The sequence below is a fragment of the Perognathus longimembris genome, chromosome 1, assembly GCF_023159225.1.
Source record: "Perognathus longimembris pacificus isolate PPM17 chromosome 1, ASM2315922v1, whole genome shotgun sequence".
Lineage (NCBI taxonomy): Eukaryota > Metazoa > Chordata > Mammalia > Rodentia > Heteromyidae > Perognathus > Perognathus longimembris.
The window spans coordinates 40,162,882-40,178,064 of NC_063161.1; the positions used below are offsets into that span (position 1 = coordinate 40,162,882).

Here is a 15,183-nt window from a genome sequence, read left to right on the forward strand (position 1 = left end):
ATATCAAAGTTAAAAGAAATAGATTACATGATATAAGTAATAAACTTCCACTTTAGTTCCAAAAAGTACTGTGGGTGAGGTGGAGGACTGACCTAAGTAATAGAGTGCCTGCTTAGCAAGTAGAAGGCCCCAAGTTCAAACACTAGCACACACACAAAAAAAAATAAGAATAAATAAAATGTATTCTGTGCACATGTTTTTTTTTTTAATCCTAGAAGGCTGGGGCTGGGACTGTGGCTTAGTGGTAGAGTGCTTGCCTAGTATGCATGAAGCCCTGGGTTCAATTCCTTAGCACCACATAAAGAGAAAAAGCCAGAAGTGGCACTGTGGCTCAAGTGGCAGAGTGCTAGCCTTGAGCAAAAAGAAGCCAGGGACAGTGCTCAGGCCCTGAATTCAAGCTCCTGGATTGGGAAAAAAAATCCTAGAAGAAAACGTAGCAACATTTGAACACACCATTGATACTCTTTTAGAGTAGCAAGATGGGGAGTAGTATTTGTCCTACAGATATCTGTGGCGGTTTCAAGTACTCTGACATAACTAACTGTAGAACACTGTTGGTTCTGTGATAATAATAAAAAAAAAACATGTCCAAGTAGTCACCTACATAAGAACACATTATGCAGAATGAAGTGCAAATGTTTCATCTGGGCTCAGAGCTCTAAGGCAGCCAGGAAAAACTATGAATTACTTGAGTAATGACTTGGATGTGTGCCCCAGGATTCCGGAGCCATGCTACACGGAGGAGCTGGAAGCGGCCCAGACTGTGGCTATGACCTGGATCAGTCACAAAACCTTCAGAAAGTCAGCGGTTTAAAAAGGGAAAAGCAAAAACCAGAACAACCTTAGGGTGAAAAACTGAGAAACTATGAAATTAGTCATTTCCAATTTATATTGCATTTGATTTTATGGTGTCTTTTTCTAGATAAGTAATATCTTTTTGTGTGAGCTGGTACTGGGGCTTGAACTGGGGGACTCATGCTTGATCAACTGTTTTGCTCATGGCCCAGTGCTCTGCTGCTTGAGCCATACTTCCACTTCTGACTTTTTGCTAGTTAACTGGAGATAAGAGTCTCACAGATTTGTCTGTCCTGGATGGTTCTGAATTGTGACCCTCAGATTTCAGCCTCTTGAGTAGCCAAGATTCCAGGTGTGAGTCACCAGTACCCAGCTAAGTCATATTTTAAAAGAGATTTGCAATGAGTAGGAAAATGAATATTATACATTTTAAAAGTATAATGTTGTGATATGTTCCCTTTTACTACATATATTTCTCAGCTTCCACATAACTTGCAATGAGTAGGAGAATGGATATTATACATTTTAAAAGGATAATGCTATGATACATTCCCTTTTACTACTTATATTTCTCAGCTTCCACATAACAAGGTTATCCTGAAACACAAACATGGCTAGATAAAATAGCTCAGGACCCAAAACATTTTTTTCCTCAAACAATACAAAAATAGGTAAGCCAAAAGGAGTGGGTGCTCCAGCAAGTCTAGGATACTTCATTCTTCTAGAAATGGTGAAAGAAAAGGAACTGTCACATGAGATTCTTTTTTTTTTTTTTTTTGTTTATTTGCTGGTCCTGGTGCTTGAACTCAGCGCCTGGGCACTGTCCATGAGCCTCTCAGCGTACAAGGCTAGTGCTCTACCACTTGAGCCATGGTGCCACTTCTGTGATACTGAGGAATTGAACCCAGGGCTTCATGCATGCTAGGCAAACACCCTACCACTGAGCCACATTCCCAGCCCTGGAATTAGTTCAATGGGGAAACTCAAACCCAATTATGGAAATTTTAGAAGATGACATGGGTAAAAACAATCTAGCCCTGTGAGATTTCTTTTTCATAAAGTTTCTCTCTGTTGTTCTTCATATCATTTACTATTCATAGTGCATTTATTCATAAATACTTCCTTTGTCTTGCTAGACTGTAAGCTTCTTAAATGCAAGAATCAAGTCTTTGAGTTGTCATACAGTTTTGCACATTGAAGGCAACTCATCAGTCTAATTGAAATCATCAGGAGTTTGTGATACCAGTGAGTGGATCTAAAAATGAATAACATATGCCATTCTCAAAAAAAATTGAAAATCTAGGAAAAATGTAGATATCCCATAGTGATACAGAGAAAAATCAAAACTAGCCAGAAATCTCTTTTTAAAAGGCTTAGATACTAGAAGGTAGGATTTGTTATTTAAAGAGATTGTTAGTGGCAATATATATTTTTGAAGAATCTTCTTATTATGAAAAGTTAAATATAGTGCAACTCCAAAAAAAAAAATAATGAAACATGAGCTGGGTAATGGTGGCTCACACCTGTAATCCTAGCTACTCAGGAGGCTGAGATCTGAGGATTGAAGTTTAAAGCCAGCTCAAGCAGGAAAGTTCATGATACTCTTCTCTAATTAACCAGCAAAAAGCCAGAAGTATAGCTGTGACTTAAGTGGTAGAACATCAACCTGAAGTGAAAAATCTACAGAACAACAGGTCTTCAGTACTGGTACAGGCATATAAAACACAATAATGAGGCTTATGAGTACAAATGGGAAACTGCTCAGTACCTAGGAAACTTTGGAATTAGAGCATTAGGCAAATGTTAATATCCTACTAAGAACACTAGCACAGTAAAATCTCAACTGGTACATGCACTTGTAGTGCTTTGTAGCCTTAAGCCTCAGGGCTTCTGTTTCTTCCTTCAAAATATAGGTCATGGAGGGTATTCATTTCCATGAAACACTATTTCAAGTTATGACTAATCTAAAATTGATTAATCCATTTATTTCTATCATCCTACTTTTATACTGTAGAAGGAAATGTCCTTGAGCATTTTTCATTGGCATTTGCAGCATCAGACACTACTTACATAAACCTGTGACACTTCTGTCTATTTTCTGTCATCTCTTTGATGGTCTACATATTTTAATTGTAAGATTGTAACACTGCTTGTAAAGAAGTAAGTAACGTATTGATTAAAATCATGGCAGAACCAATATAACTTCTGGGTTACACTAACCTCATTTCTAAATGCATCAAAATACATTTATTAGAACAGATAAATTAGTAAATGGCTAAACCAGAATTTGCATATGTGACCAGAATTTAAAGAAGGAGTAGATTACTAATATGACTTCTACTTGTTGAGCCTAACTATGTAGCAGGCATGTTGTTAAATACAAACATACAATGATATGGATAAACTCCTTTATTCTTGAGTTAGACTGTGCCGTAGATGAACACACAGTTATTTAACAAGATTAAGGAGTATTCCTTTCCGCTCAAGCTCATGAAGCTGGTAAAGCTAGGATTTGGACCCAGATCTTGTTGAACATTTGGTCTCAGTTATTACTAACCACAATGAAATAGTATTGCAGCCACAAAAGGGGAAAACAATTCTATAATGTTAACCGACAACACAGCCTCACACCCTTCATCCAACTGGTACAAGTAAATGTTAAAAGTGGGCATAATGTACATACACTGAGCCTTTTAGAAGTACTTGCTATTGTTCCCAACATATCTTTCTGGCTAGGACACAGAGAAATCTGTCAATATGGCTAAAGAATTCCTGCTAATTGCAGACACTTCATCGAGTACACTCTGCACTGAATATTTTTTAGGCATTTTGACTTTTGTTAAAGTATAGTGCTCTACCAACCCCGTGATATGCGGGCTGATGGTGGTGCCTGGTTTATGGATGAGAAAACCAAGGTTTCGATCTTAAGACACTTTTGTGTGGTCAGACAGTTGGTGAGTAGGTAGAGCTGGGATTCAAAACTAAGCCATTTGGAATCCACAGTCTGCATGCTGGATCTAAATAGTTTCTCTCATGGAAGGAGACAGAGATCAATACATTATAATGTGAAGCGAAAAGAAAAATTATACATATATGTAGTGGAATATTAGTACACGTCTAGGTGATGACTTCCTCTTAGTGTTGTGGAGGGATAGTTTGCTGGAAGGAGGGTTAGGTTCAGCAAAGCAGATGTCCATTATCTATCAGGAACAGCACAGGAAACAGCCTGGGTGAAGATAAGGATGTGGGAGGGATCTCTCTCCTTTCCTTCTTCCCTCCTTGCCTTCCTCCCTTCATTTTTCAGTTATTGGGACAGCCTCACTACATAGGTCGGTTTGGCCTTGAACTCTCTATGTAGCCCAGACTTCTTTCAACTTGTGACCTTTCTGTCTCCATCTCCATTGGGCTGGGATTACAGACATGTACAACACATCTGGTTCTAAAGCTTATTAAAACTAGGCAGTTGAAGTCAGCTTTAGACTCTTGAGAGGTCACAGGGGCACTGCATTCTAAGATGCACAAGACAGAATTAATGCCTAGCTTTTGATGACTTTCTTGTCTAGGTATTGAGACTTCCTTTCCTTACTTCATTTATTTCTTTGAATAATTGTTGAGGTCATTTGTCATTTTAAAAACTAGACTTCTGAATTCTTTGGTAAGCATTTCAACCATTTCAGTGTCTTTGGACTCAGTTATCGAGTTAGAAATTCCTTCCTTCCTTCCTTCCTTCCTTCCTTCCTTCCTTCCTTCCTTCCTTCCTTCTTTCCTTCCTTCCTCTCCCTCCCTCCCTTCCTTTTCTTTCTTTTCCCTTTCCCCTTTCCTCCCTTCCCCCTTCTTTTCTTTTGCTAATACTGGAGCTGAAATCCTTATGCTTTTGCTCAGGTTTTCTTGCTCATGGCTGGTGTCCTACCACTTGAGCCATGCCTCTAGTCTGACATCCTTTTTTTTGCCAGTCCTGGGGCTTGAACTCAGGGCCTGAGCACTGTCCCTGGCTTCTTTTTGCTCAAGGCTAGCACTCTGCCACTTGAGCCACAGCACCGCTTCTGGCTGTTTCCTATATATGTGTTACTGGGGAATCGAACCCGGGGCTTCATGTATAGGAGGCAAGCACTCTTGCCACTAGGCCATATCCCCAGCCCCTAGTCTGACATCTTGTTGATTAATTGGAGATGGAGTCTCTCTGACATTTTTTTCCCCCTGGCTGGCTTCAGATCTTGATCCTCCCAAGTCCCCTTCAGCTTTATGAGTAGCTAGGATTACATGTGCAAACCACAGGTGCCAAGCTTTGGTTATTTTCAATATAGCATCATGCTTTATTCCCAGGCCAGCCTGAACTCTGATCTTCCTACATGTACCTCCTAGTGTCACTGTGGTGACAAGTGAGTGCCACGTTACCCCAGCCATTGCTGTGCTTCCCCTGTAGCTGTGATAGTAGACATGCATCATTGCTCACAGCCATTAATGGAGATGGGATTTTGTCAACTCCCCCACTCCTGGTGGCTGGCCTGGAACTGTGATCCTCCAATCTCTGCCTTCTAGGTAGCTAGAACTATGATTTGAGCCACTGTGTGTAGCTTGTCTTAAACTCTCTTTTTCCACAACACCACCCTGCGTGTCTGTGGGGCTTCTTGAGCCCTACTATTCCCATAACAAATTCCTGCATTCATGATTTTCATCTTCCTTGGAGTAGTTTCAAAAGCTCCCGTTGAAGAAAAATAACCATGTTTACTTTGTTGATAATTAATAGTTCCATAATACACATAGTCCCAGAGCAACTCTGCCTATGAGCTTGGGATGCCAATGACAGATTACTACCTGGTGTTTCTGGACTATAGTAATATCGTATCTCATTTTTGTCCTATTTAGTGAAGAAATGTTCAAAAAGGGGCAAATTATCCTACTCCTAAAATTGGTGGAGAAACCCAAGAACCAAAAGCAGCCAAAAGGTTCTGCTTACATACTTACAATTTCCTTTTCTTCCTCAAGAAGCCAGAACCTGCTTTTCTCCTTTATTCTGGCAACTAAATGGCTAGTTCCTGGTTCTGTGAAGCTCAGGATGGGCAGAAGGAAAGCCCACTCAGCTAAGGGTGAGGCCACAGCTGGGAGTATTACTCATGATAGACCAAGAAAGGAAAGGGATGGCTTTAGAAACTTATTGATCTAATGGGAAGTACCTAGGGAAGGACCACTGTCTTTTCTAGGAAGGTGGATAGGGAAATAATTCTTGGTGAGTGAAACAACTCTTGTAGAGTGAGATAATTGTTTTGGAAAAGACAAAGAAAAAAAAGTTCACTTACTGATACAAGAAATCAGATCATTAAATCTTTCCTTAGGAAAGAGGGGATTTTCCAGCCCACGGAAATAGAGCTTCAGAACACCAGCCACTGAGTTAATGTCATGATTACTCTGATCATCAGCCAAAGGGTTTTCACCTAAAAAAAACAAAACAAAACACACACACACACACAAAAATCCATCTCATGCATAGTCCTTTTTTATTTTTCTTCTCTCAACAAGAACATTTCTGTACACACATGTGCACACAACATTGCTATATATACATGGATCTTTTAATTATGCTTTATGAGAGATTATATGGTACTAAAATTAAAATAATTGGTTGAGATTTCCTACCCCATGATTAACCCAAAAATAGTTGACTAAAATAAAGCTTTAAAAAAATCTTATGCTACCAAATACTCCCTTACAAGTTACCCAAATCTTAAAATAAAATATTGTGGTATTTTTATAATTTTACCCAGCAGTCTTTAAAGTTAAATTCAGTAATCTTGGTTAGACATAAATTCTGAAAGTATGTTTTATGTTTGAAACTTTGAAAAAGTTTCAGGTACAGGTCTTTCTGGCTATGCTATCTAGGTCAGTAAACTTTATCAGAAAAATCACATACTAGCTGTGAACACCTCAAATTAAATAAACCAGTAGTTTGCAAAGTGTCATGAAGGTGTTTCACAGTACATGTAAAAGTTGTCATGGACAGTAAGAGATTCTGAAATCAGGCAAAGGAAATGAAAAATGTACTCTAAGAGTACCAAGTACTGTGTGTGGAAAATGAGTAATTTGATTTAAAAAATACAACAAAAATTACAGTTTTTATTATGATAAACAATTTTGAGATATTAGGTAACTGACATGGCCAATTTACCTCTCTGAGAATAAAACAGAGGTAATATCCTTAAGAAGCTTAATTCAATGTACAGCCTTAAACCAAAACTCATTACTTTTTTTTTGGGGGGGGGGGTGTCAGTCCCAAAACTTGAACTTGACCTGGGTGCTGCCCTTAGTTTTTTGCTCAAGGTTAGTATTCTACAACTTGAGCCACAGCTCCACTTCTGGATTTTTGGTAGTTAATTGGAGATAAGACTTTGCTGCCTGGACTGGCTTTGGACCTGATCCTCAGGTCTTAGCTTCTGTGTAGCTAGGATTATAGGCATGAGCCACCAGCACCTGGTTAAACATACTCTTTATTCACAAGACTTCAAACTAAAGGCTCTATGCCAAATGTAGGCCAGACAGAATCACTCTGCATCTTTACTTTGATCAAGAAGTAGGGGAAGGCACAGTTGTATTGGGAAGTGGATATAGCAGACTTCACTAAAAGCGAAGAGCATTAATAATGAATAGCTATCAATAAAGGCTAGTATTTTCACGGATTGTATCTACCCCTCTTACAACAATCGCACAAGTTTGTAAATGAAGATACTGGCGCCACCGGTGTCATGTGACCCAAATCTCACATCTAGTAAATGAGAGTCTGATTTGATTGATTCTAGGTTTGTCTAATTTGATTCCAGTTATGGTATTGCCAACTTAATAAATAGTCCAGTAAAATTTATATGACAGCCACTTATGAACTAATGTCATAGAAAAGGAGCCTGTGATAGTAACAAGAAGAAGGAAATAGTTCCTGACAAAGAAAGATATGACCTTTGACATGTGTCATGGATGAGCTACCTTGATCCTAAGCTAGGACACAAAACTTGTATGTTTTTCTACTTTTAAGAACAAAGGCTTATGATGTGGGCCTCATTTCTCAGCTGTTGTGAATACATTCTTATCCCAGCATCCTCTGTGAAGTCAATGTGAAGATAAAGGTTTAGGGTTTTACAGAATGAGCATACCAGCAGATTATGATGATATTTTAACATGTTTTATTTACAGGTAGGGACATGAAATTACCTCTCTCAAATGAATTTTTAATATCGTTGACTTCTACCTGGGAACCAGATACTCTGAAAATCCCCTGGTGCTGAAGACCTAAAGGAAATAGCAGGATAAAAAGGTGAGAAACACCATTACATTATGATGATGATGATGATGATGATGATGATGATGATGATGATCCCAGTCCTGGGGCTTGGACTCGGGCCTGAACACTATCCCTGGCTTCTTTTTGCTTTTTGCTCAAGGCTACCACTCTACCACTTGAGCCACAGTGCTATGTCTGGCTTTTTCTATATATGTAGTGCTGAGGAATCGAACCTAGGGCTTCATGTGTGCAAGGCAAGTACTCTACCACTAGGCCATATTCCCAGCCCTCATATTATTATTTTTATTACAAGTTTTATTAGTATACATTAGTTGTAACACTTTCATACCTGCATATGATACCTATCGACCTCACTCCCCTCTCTCCTTAAAAGAATCATTGTTGTGTTTACATATAAGCACTGTGACTATATTTGCCCTCATCACCCTTTCCATCCACTGTTCCCTGCTGATACCTACCTCTCAATAGATACAATTTTACCTCTTGTCATCTATTTTTAAAAGTATGAAATAATTATATCAAAGATTAAAACTCACCAAATTATTTAAGTGTCTTTTCTTTTGCAATAATTACATGCTAAGACGACATATTTACAAAACATTCTTGGTGAATTTGTGTGTGTGTGTGTGTGTGTGTGTGTGTGTGTGACAGAGAGAGAGAGAGAGAGAGAGAGAGAGAGAGAGAGAGAGAGAGAGAGAGAGAGAGAGAGAGTGTCCTGGGGCTTGAACTCAAGGCCTGGGTTCTATTCCTGAGTTTCTGTGCTTAAGACTAGTACTCCACCACTTGAGTTACAGCTCCACTTCTAGTTTTTTGGTAGATAGTGCATAGACTTTCTAGCCCAGGCTGGCTTTGAATGGTGATCTTCAGATTTCAGCCTCCTGAGCTGCTAGCCACTCGTGACTGGCATGGTGAATATTTTATAGAAGAATCCTATAGTTTATGGCTTACCATAGAGATTGATAAACCGAATACAGCTTTCCACAATGAGGGGTATAATCTGTCCTGAATCCTGAGGAAAGAGATGGAAATCAGTTAAATTCCAAGGAGAGAAATGACATACACATAGTAACAGAGGTTCTTAGTTCAACTAGAATGTTTTTTTTCTCTTTTAGATAATCATTTTGAAATCAAATTTCTGAATCCAAAATCTTCTATAAGGCCAAAAAAAAGATAGAACAATTTATATTTAAACAAAGATATAGTCTAGTTCTGGAGCAAACCAAATTAAATATATTTAACACAAGGAAGCAATGCTGCTTCGACTTACCCTGTACCCAGTGATGTTAAAATCTCTCCCCTCCCACTTTTTCTTTTGTTCCTCCCACCCCCCCCTCAATACTGGGGCTTGAACTCAGTGCCTGGGCATTGTCCATGAACTTTTTTGCTCAAGATCGGCCCTCTACCACTTAAGCCATAGCTTCCCTTCCAGCTTTTCAGTAGTTAATTGGAGATAAGAGTCTCCAATTAACTACTTTCCTGTCTGGGCTGATTTTGAACCATGATCCTCAGATCTTAGCCTCCTAAGTAGCTAGGATTATAGGAATGAGCTACTGGATCTTGGCTCAAAATCTGAATATTTAGGCTTACATAAACAAAGGTAATAATTCATTTTTTCAAAAGTTGCTGATAGAAGTGATCAATTTTTGATATAAAAATAATGTTTATGAATTATAGTCACAGCACTTCAGGGACTGAGCAGCCACCTAAGACAACCTTCTAGCAGTCCTGGGATCCTCCAAGAACAGCCTGCAAGGTGTGACATCACCGAGATGATGAGATGCAAGCAGGCTCTAATGGCTATAGATGCGTGGCATGAGAATTGCTTCAAAGGCAAGGAAAATGTGTCATATATTTACTTGGTTTGTACCAGATTTTTCATGCTTCAAGGATTAAGAAAGAATCACTCTGATATACATCCCATTAGATTTCATTTTCTTAGGCAAGAATTTTGTTTTTGGCCTTCTTTCTCTACATCTTATAAAATAGTGACTGCCCTTTACAGAATCAATGTAAATTCTGGAAATGCTTTAAACACATATCTAGGATGACAGATGAGATCAAGTTGCTGTGGCAGCCAGTTTAATAATATCAATGCCATGCACTGCACTGAGGTAAAGGGAGTTATTGAGAATGGAGTTGTTTTTCATGTGCTTTTAAGACTCTGATCTTTCAGGAATTAGATCTTTAAAGGGAACCCGAGGTTCAAAACGATTAGGCTAACATCAGTTATGTATTCATGAGGAATTTTATTCTGAAACACAAGAACTTGTTTGTCTTAACACATTAGGATATCCAGAATCCACTAACCTTTCCAATTAAGCACTAAGGGAAAGGTTGGCAGTAAGACAGTCCAGTAATATAAGCTCTTTACTATTTCTAGAGTGGCTAATCACTTCTTAAGAAATAGTTTCCAGTTTTAAGATAATGCATAAACCAGCCCATGGTTCATTTACTTTTGAAATCTATATTAAGTTTCTCTAATTAGTTAATTTAGGAACATGCATTTTATTAATTCCTTAAAGATGAGCCATAAGAATAAAAACACATTTTAGTATGAAATAGTTTGCTCGCAAACAGCATTGTAATTACATCAAAAATGTTCTTTAAGACACAGAATGTTCAGTAAAAGTAATTATTATATGAAAAATTCATATAACACTGTCATTTAAAGAGTGACAAGTATTTAAGTGTACGTGATGAAAGGAGAATATTAGTTTATTCCTTGACTGTGCTTAACATTAAAATAAAAACAGAATGATTATTAAAAGAAAAATGTTTGCATGAAGGAATTCCTAAAAAAATATTTAAGCTTTCACACTGCTTACATTTTTCTTGTCTTTATGTACACTAAGGTGAGTATTAATCTTTTAGCTGTGGTTGGTGTTTCAGATGTAATGAATTTTTGTAGTGAAAATGTAGTGTGTGTGTGTGTGTGTGTGTGTGTGTGTGTGTGTGTGTGTGTGTTTTAACTTAATTTCATGGATGCCAGATGCTTGGATAGAAAATATTTTACCAGGAGCAAAACAATGGGCTCCAGCTACCATTCAAATAAATCTCAGTTTCCTTAAAGGAAATTGTGATTTGCAATTACAGGCTCACAGTGACACTGGGAAGATCTCAAAAGCCCGTTAGAGGTGCAGAGAGACAATGAGAGGACTCTGTGTCTCTCCTGTGTTACTGCTACTACAAAGATTCTTCTAGCACCATCGAGGATTTGCAAGGACTCAGAGAAGTAGTCTGCTCGAACTGTTCTTAAAGATAGTATTTAAAAAAATAAACATGGTCTTCGTCAGCAGCCATTCTCATACTTCACAAGCAAATATAATGGGATCATTTCTGCTTCTGAGCCTTCTTGTATTTGCTTTCTTTCCCAGCCAGCAGGCTGCATCTCTCTCTGCTTTTGTGTACTGTTTTCCTTCCTTTTTTCCTCTTCCCCCTCCTCTCCTCTTCCTTCCTCCCACTTCCTCTTCCCTCCTCTCTTCCTTTCCTCTTCTCCCTCCCATATCTTTCCCCATCTCATTTGCCCCTGCTTGGAAACTAGGCAATCAAATTTGACAATAAGTTTACATTGAATTAGAGCCAATAAAGCTCTTGTGGGTTTAAAGCTCAAGGCAATGGATTTGTGATTGCCATGTAGATGGCTCACTTAATTCCAGGGGTAAGGCTCATTTTTAAGGTTGTCAAAGGTTTCTAATTTCTCATCCTCAGTATTCACGTATGTAGGTATGTACATGTACCTGTGTATTTTATACACGTTTGTCTGTTTGTTCATATACATGCATATACACATGCTTGTTTTTAATAATTAGAGTGAATACTCAATAACTGCATCTATCTTTAAAAGAGTTGCGAGGTCTATAGCACACCAATTAAGGTTTCTCACATACATTTTTTATTCTTTTTAAAACACTGTAGCTCCTGTATTAAATATTAACTATGAAGAAAAAAGAAGTTCATTTCCTTTGGGTTTAATTTGCATCAGATTCCAAAATCCAGTATTAAATGTGTACTTCATGTTTAACACTGACTTTCCATAACCAAAGCTGCTAACTAAAATTACATACGTTTTCTCAAAACACATCATATAACAGCTGAGTTTAATCTGTCTTTCACTGGAGAAGACTATTTCTCTGCAGTTAAGTGTCTGATTCCCATAGATCTTTTCTAAGTAAAGCCCTATTATAAGCCTGTCTCATTCCAACTGCAAACACTTTTCTTTTAAAGATGTTAAACAAAATCTAATCAAAGCCAAGCACAAGAATGAATTGAAAAGGAGGCCAGCCGAGCGCTCTCACTTCCCTTCTGCATGATACCTGATGTCTCGCGTGCGAGTTCCTTCGTCCCCGGCTAGAAGCATTATCAGAAATACAAGATGAAAAAGAAGACAGAAAGTAAACACAGCAGAGATAAGATAAAGGCTACAGGGCCTTACAATTCATCCAATATAATGAATTCCTCAAGTCATGGGAAATCAAGACTTGCTATGCTTCCAAGTGAGCCTAATGACTAGATTTAACAGTATATTTTGTGCTATCTCATTTGCACAAGCAAACCCAAAACCTTTTATTTCTTCTCTCTCTTTTTTTTTTTTTTGGTGTAGATTATGGCTTTAAAAAAAGAAAGAAAAGAAGAAGGTTTTTTCCTTATGCCCACACAGTAACATCTACATGTGTTTCCTCTTTTGAAGGCACTCAACCCAAATATTCTTTCCTCTCTGACTTCAGGAAATATTATATTGATCATCTGGGAAAGCAAAGAGCCCCAGGACAGGCTTGGATATAATGGCCTGCCTCCTTTTATGAGAGGCGAAGGCCATTATAGTGAGAAGCGTGGAGGTCAGCCACCCAGGTGGCTGGTGCCAGTACCTTGATGAATGTTTCCAAATCCCCATTAAACAACTTAGCATTATACTGTGAGCGGGGTCTGGACTTCCTGTGTTTCTGGGGCTTAGGGGGAACATTTGGAGGCCTAAGGGAAGGGAATATAATTACTGAGCATGGTAGAAATCAAATAATAAATGAAACACCCATAGGTCACATCAAAATGACAAAAATCTGGGGTCTTGAGTTCATTACCAATTAAGCCCCCGTGGGAGAACATAATCCCACCTCTTCCCATATATTAACTTTTACTTAGGTTTTACAACTTGTACAAGCTGATTATTTAGACTGCTGTCGTCTTCTACGTTGCAGCCATTGTCTTATACGTTGTAGCTGGCATTTGTATGTTGGGTAGCTTGTTTGAAAGTGATAAATACTGCCAGCTGCAACTGTGAGCCAGCTGGCACAATGTCATAGGAAGAGTTCTTGTTACTGGATTTACAAGTCACACAGTTAAGACACAATTAGAAAAAATTGAGGCTTTATCAGATCCTCAAACAGGAAGCTAAATAATACGATTTAGTTATAATTCTTCAGTGTAAGTAACATCAGATCCACTCACCTAGCCCTTTAGGTATTAGTGGGCTTTTATTTTTATGCAAAAGTTACTACTATTGGGTTACAAGTGAGAAAAAATACTATCTGGAGTAAATGGTGTTTCTGACTGGACAGTATTGTCTCCCATGAAGTATTTCTGTACCGAAAACTATGCCACTGCCTAAATATTTGTTGGGTATTAGAATGTACTCATTTATACTGTTCTGGACTCTCTCCACAGTCTATCTGCTTTGGGGATAAGCCGGTCTTTTTGACCTATATAACACATAGCACAGGAAACCCTGCATCATCTTGCACTACATTTGGAGGGGGGAGGAGCTCTTCCACTGTGTCCCTTACTGGAAGTAGGGCTGGGATGACTGGACTCAGCTTTCTACATCTGTGCTAGAGAAATTCATGGGAGGGGAGCCTGAGATCTGTCTCCAGATGTTCCACTTTAAACTCCTGAACTGCAAGGTCCATAGGAGAATGCACACCACGTGTGGAAATTAGGGGAAAGCCTTTTGTTAAGCTATAATACTCTCTAGGAAAAAAAGAATCCACCCATACTCATTTTGTTCAAGTTCCTGAAACCCTTATTTAGGGCTAATAGAAAGATGTCTTTGGGGACTTGTACCAAAGGCTCGAAAACTGCCTGTACCAAAGGTTGTGAAGTGTGAGGTGAATGCAAAAAACTATGGTTATGATTACAATGAATGGTTGGGAGTGGTGATTAAAGTTGCTTACATGGTGGATATGGATGTGCACTGGTGTCTGCTGGTATTCTGCCTGCCATGGAACCTGTCTTCCATGTTCATTCACAAAATGTGTTCTTTTTGCAGTATTTAAATACACTGTGAAGTATGAAAAGATAGAGCACCTTACCTTGTAGTCATATATTCAGCTCTATGTCCTGCAAGAGAAAAAGAAAGAAAGTAAATAGAATGGAATGCTTTTGTACCACTGGTCCCATGTATTTGTTTATTTATTTGCTTGCTTGTTTTTGTGTTGGTAATGGAACTTGAACTCAGGGTTCCGTGCTCTCTCTCCTTTGGCTTTATCTACTCAGAGTTGGCATTCTACCAACCTGAGCCACAGCTTTACTTCTGGCTTTTTATTGTTGCTATTGTTGTTAATTGTAGATAAAAGTCTCATGGACTTTTCTGCCTGGGCTAGCTTTGAACAGTGATCTTCAGCTCTTCAGCCTTCTTTGTAACTAAAATTACAGGCATAAGCCACTGGCACCTGGCTTTATCCCTTATTGTAAGATGGTGAGTTTATAGTAACTTACACATTCCATAATAGAAAAGATGAGAAAAGCAGATGACAGACTAATAATTTAAAGTCAATATTTCATAAAATCTATACATAAAATTTATATGATCTATAGATTAGAGAAATATATTTCATTTGGCAGTTCAAAGTTGGGTTCTTTTAGTTTTTTTGGGAAAAAAAGAAATAACTTCTTAGTTGTAATTGTAAATTCAAATGCAAACTATAATGCTAGTTATTTTCTCTGTCTTGATTGATAGTTGGGGAAAAGAAGTAGGAGATAAAATAAGGTTAGGAGGACTCATTTTCCCTTAGACTAATTTGGTATTCCTTCTGTGATATGAAATCAGGGGACTGAGACAGAAGTTGTATTCTACAATCAGAAATGACATTTGTAGATAATAAGGTACC

At 38.3% G+C, this 15,183-nt stretch overlaps 1 protein-coding gene across 2 annotated transcripts in view; it reads right to left on the reverse strand.

The window, feature by feature from the left end:
- Nucleotides 1-15,183, reverse strand: part of Srgap1 (SLIT-ROBO Rho GTPase activating protein 1) — a 231,485-nt gene that overhangs the window by 21,828 nt on the left and 194,474 nt on the right. The window contains exons 11-15 of one of the 2 annotated variants that reach the window (XM_048360376.1): nt 14,386-14,413; nt 12,397-12,430; nt 9,032-9,092; nt 7,993-8,070; nt 6,093-6,227 (exon numbers count right to left, since the gene is read on the reverse strand). In XM_048360376.1, the coding sequence (XP_048216333.1) occupies nt 6,093-6,227; nt 7,993-8,070; nt 9,032-9,092; nt 12,397-12,430; nt 14,386-14,413 (336 nt within the window). Of the gene's footprint in view, nt 1-6,092; nt 6,228-7,992; nt 8,071-9,031; nt 9,093-12,396; nt 12,431-12,948; nt 13,052-14,385; nt 14,414-15,183 lie in introns of both variants that reach the window. The other variant, XM_048360368.1, reaches the window with a different exon arrangement.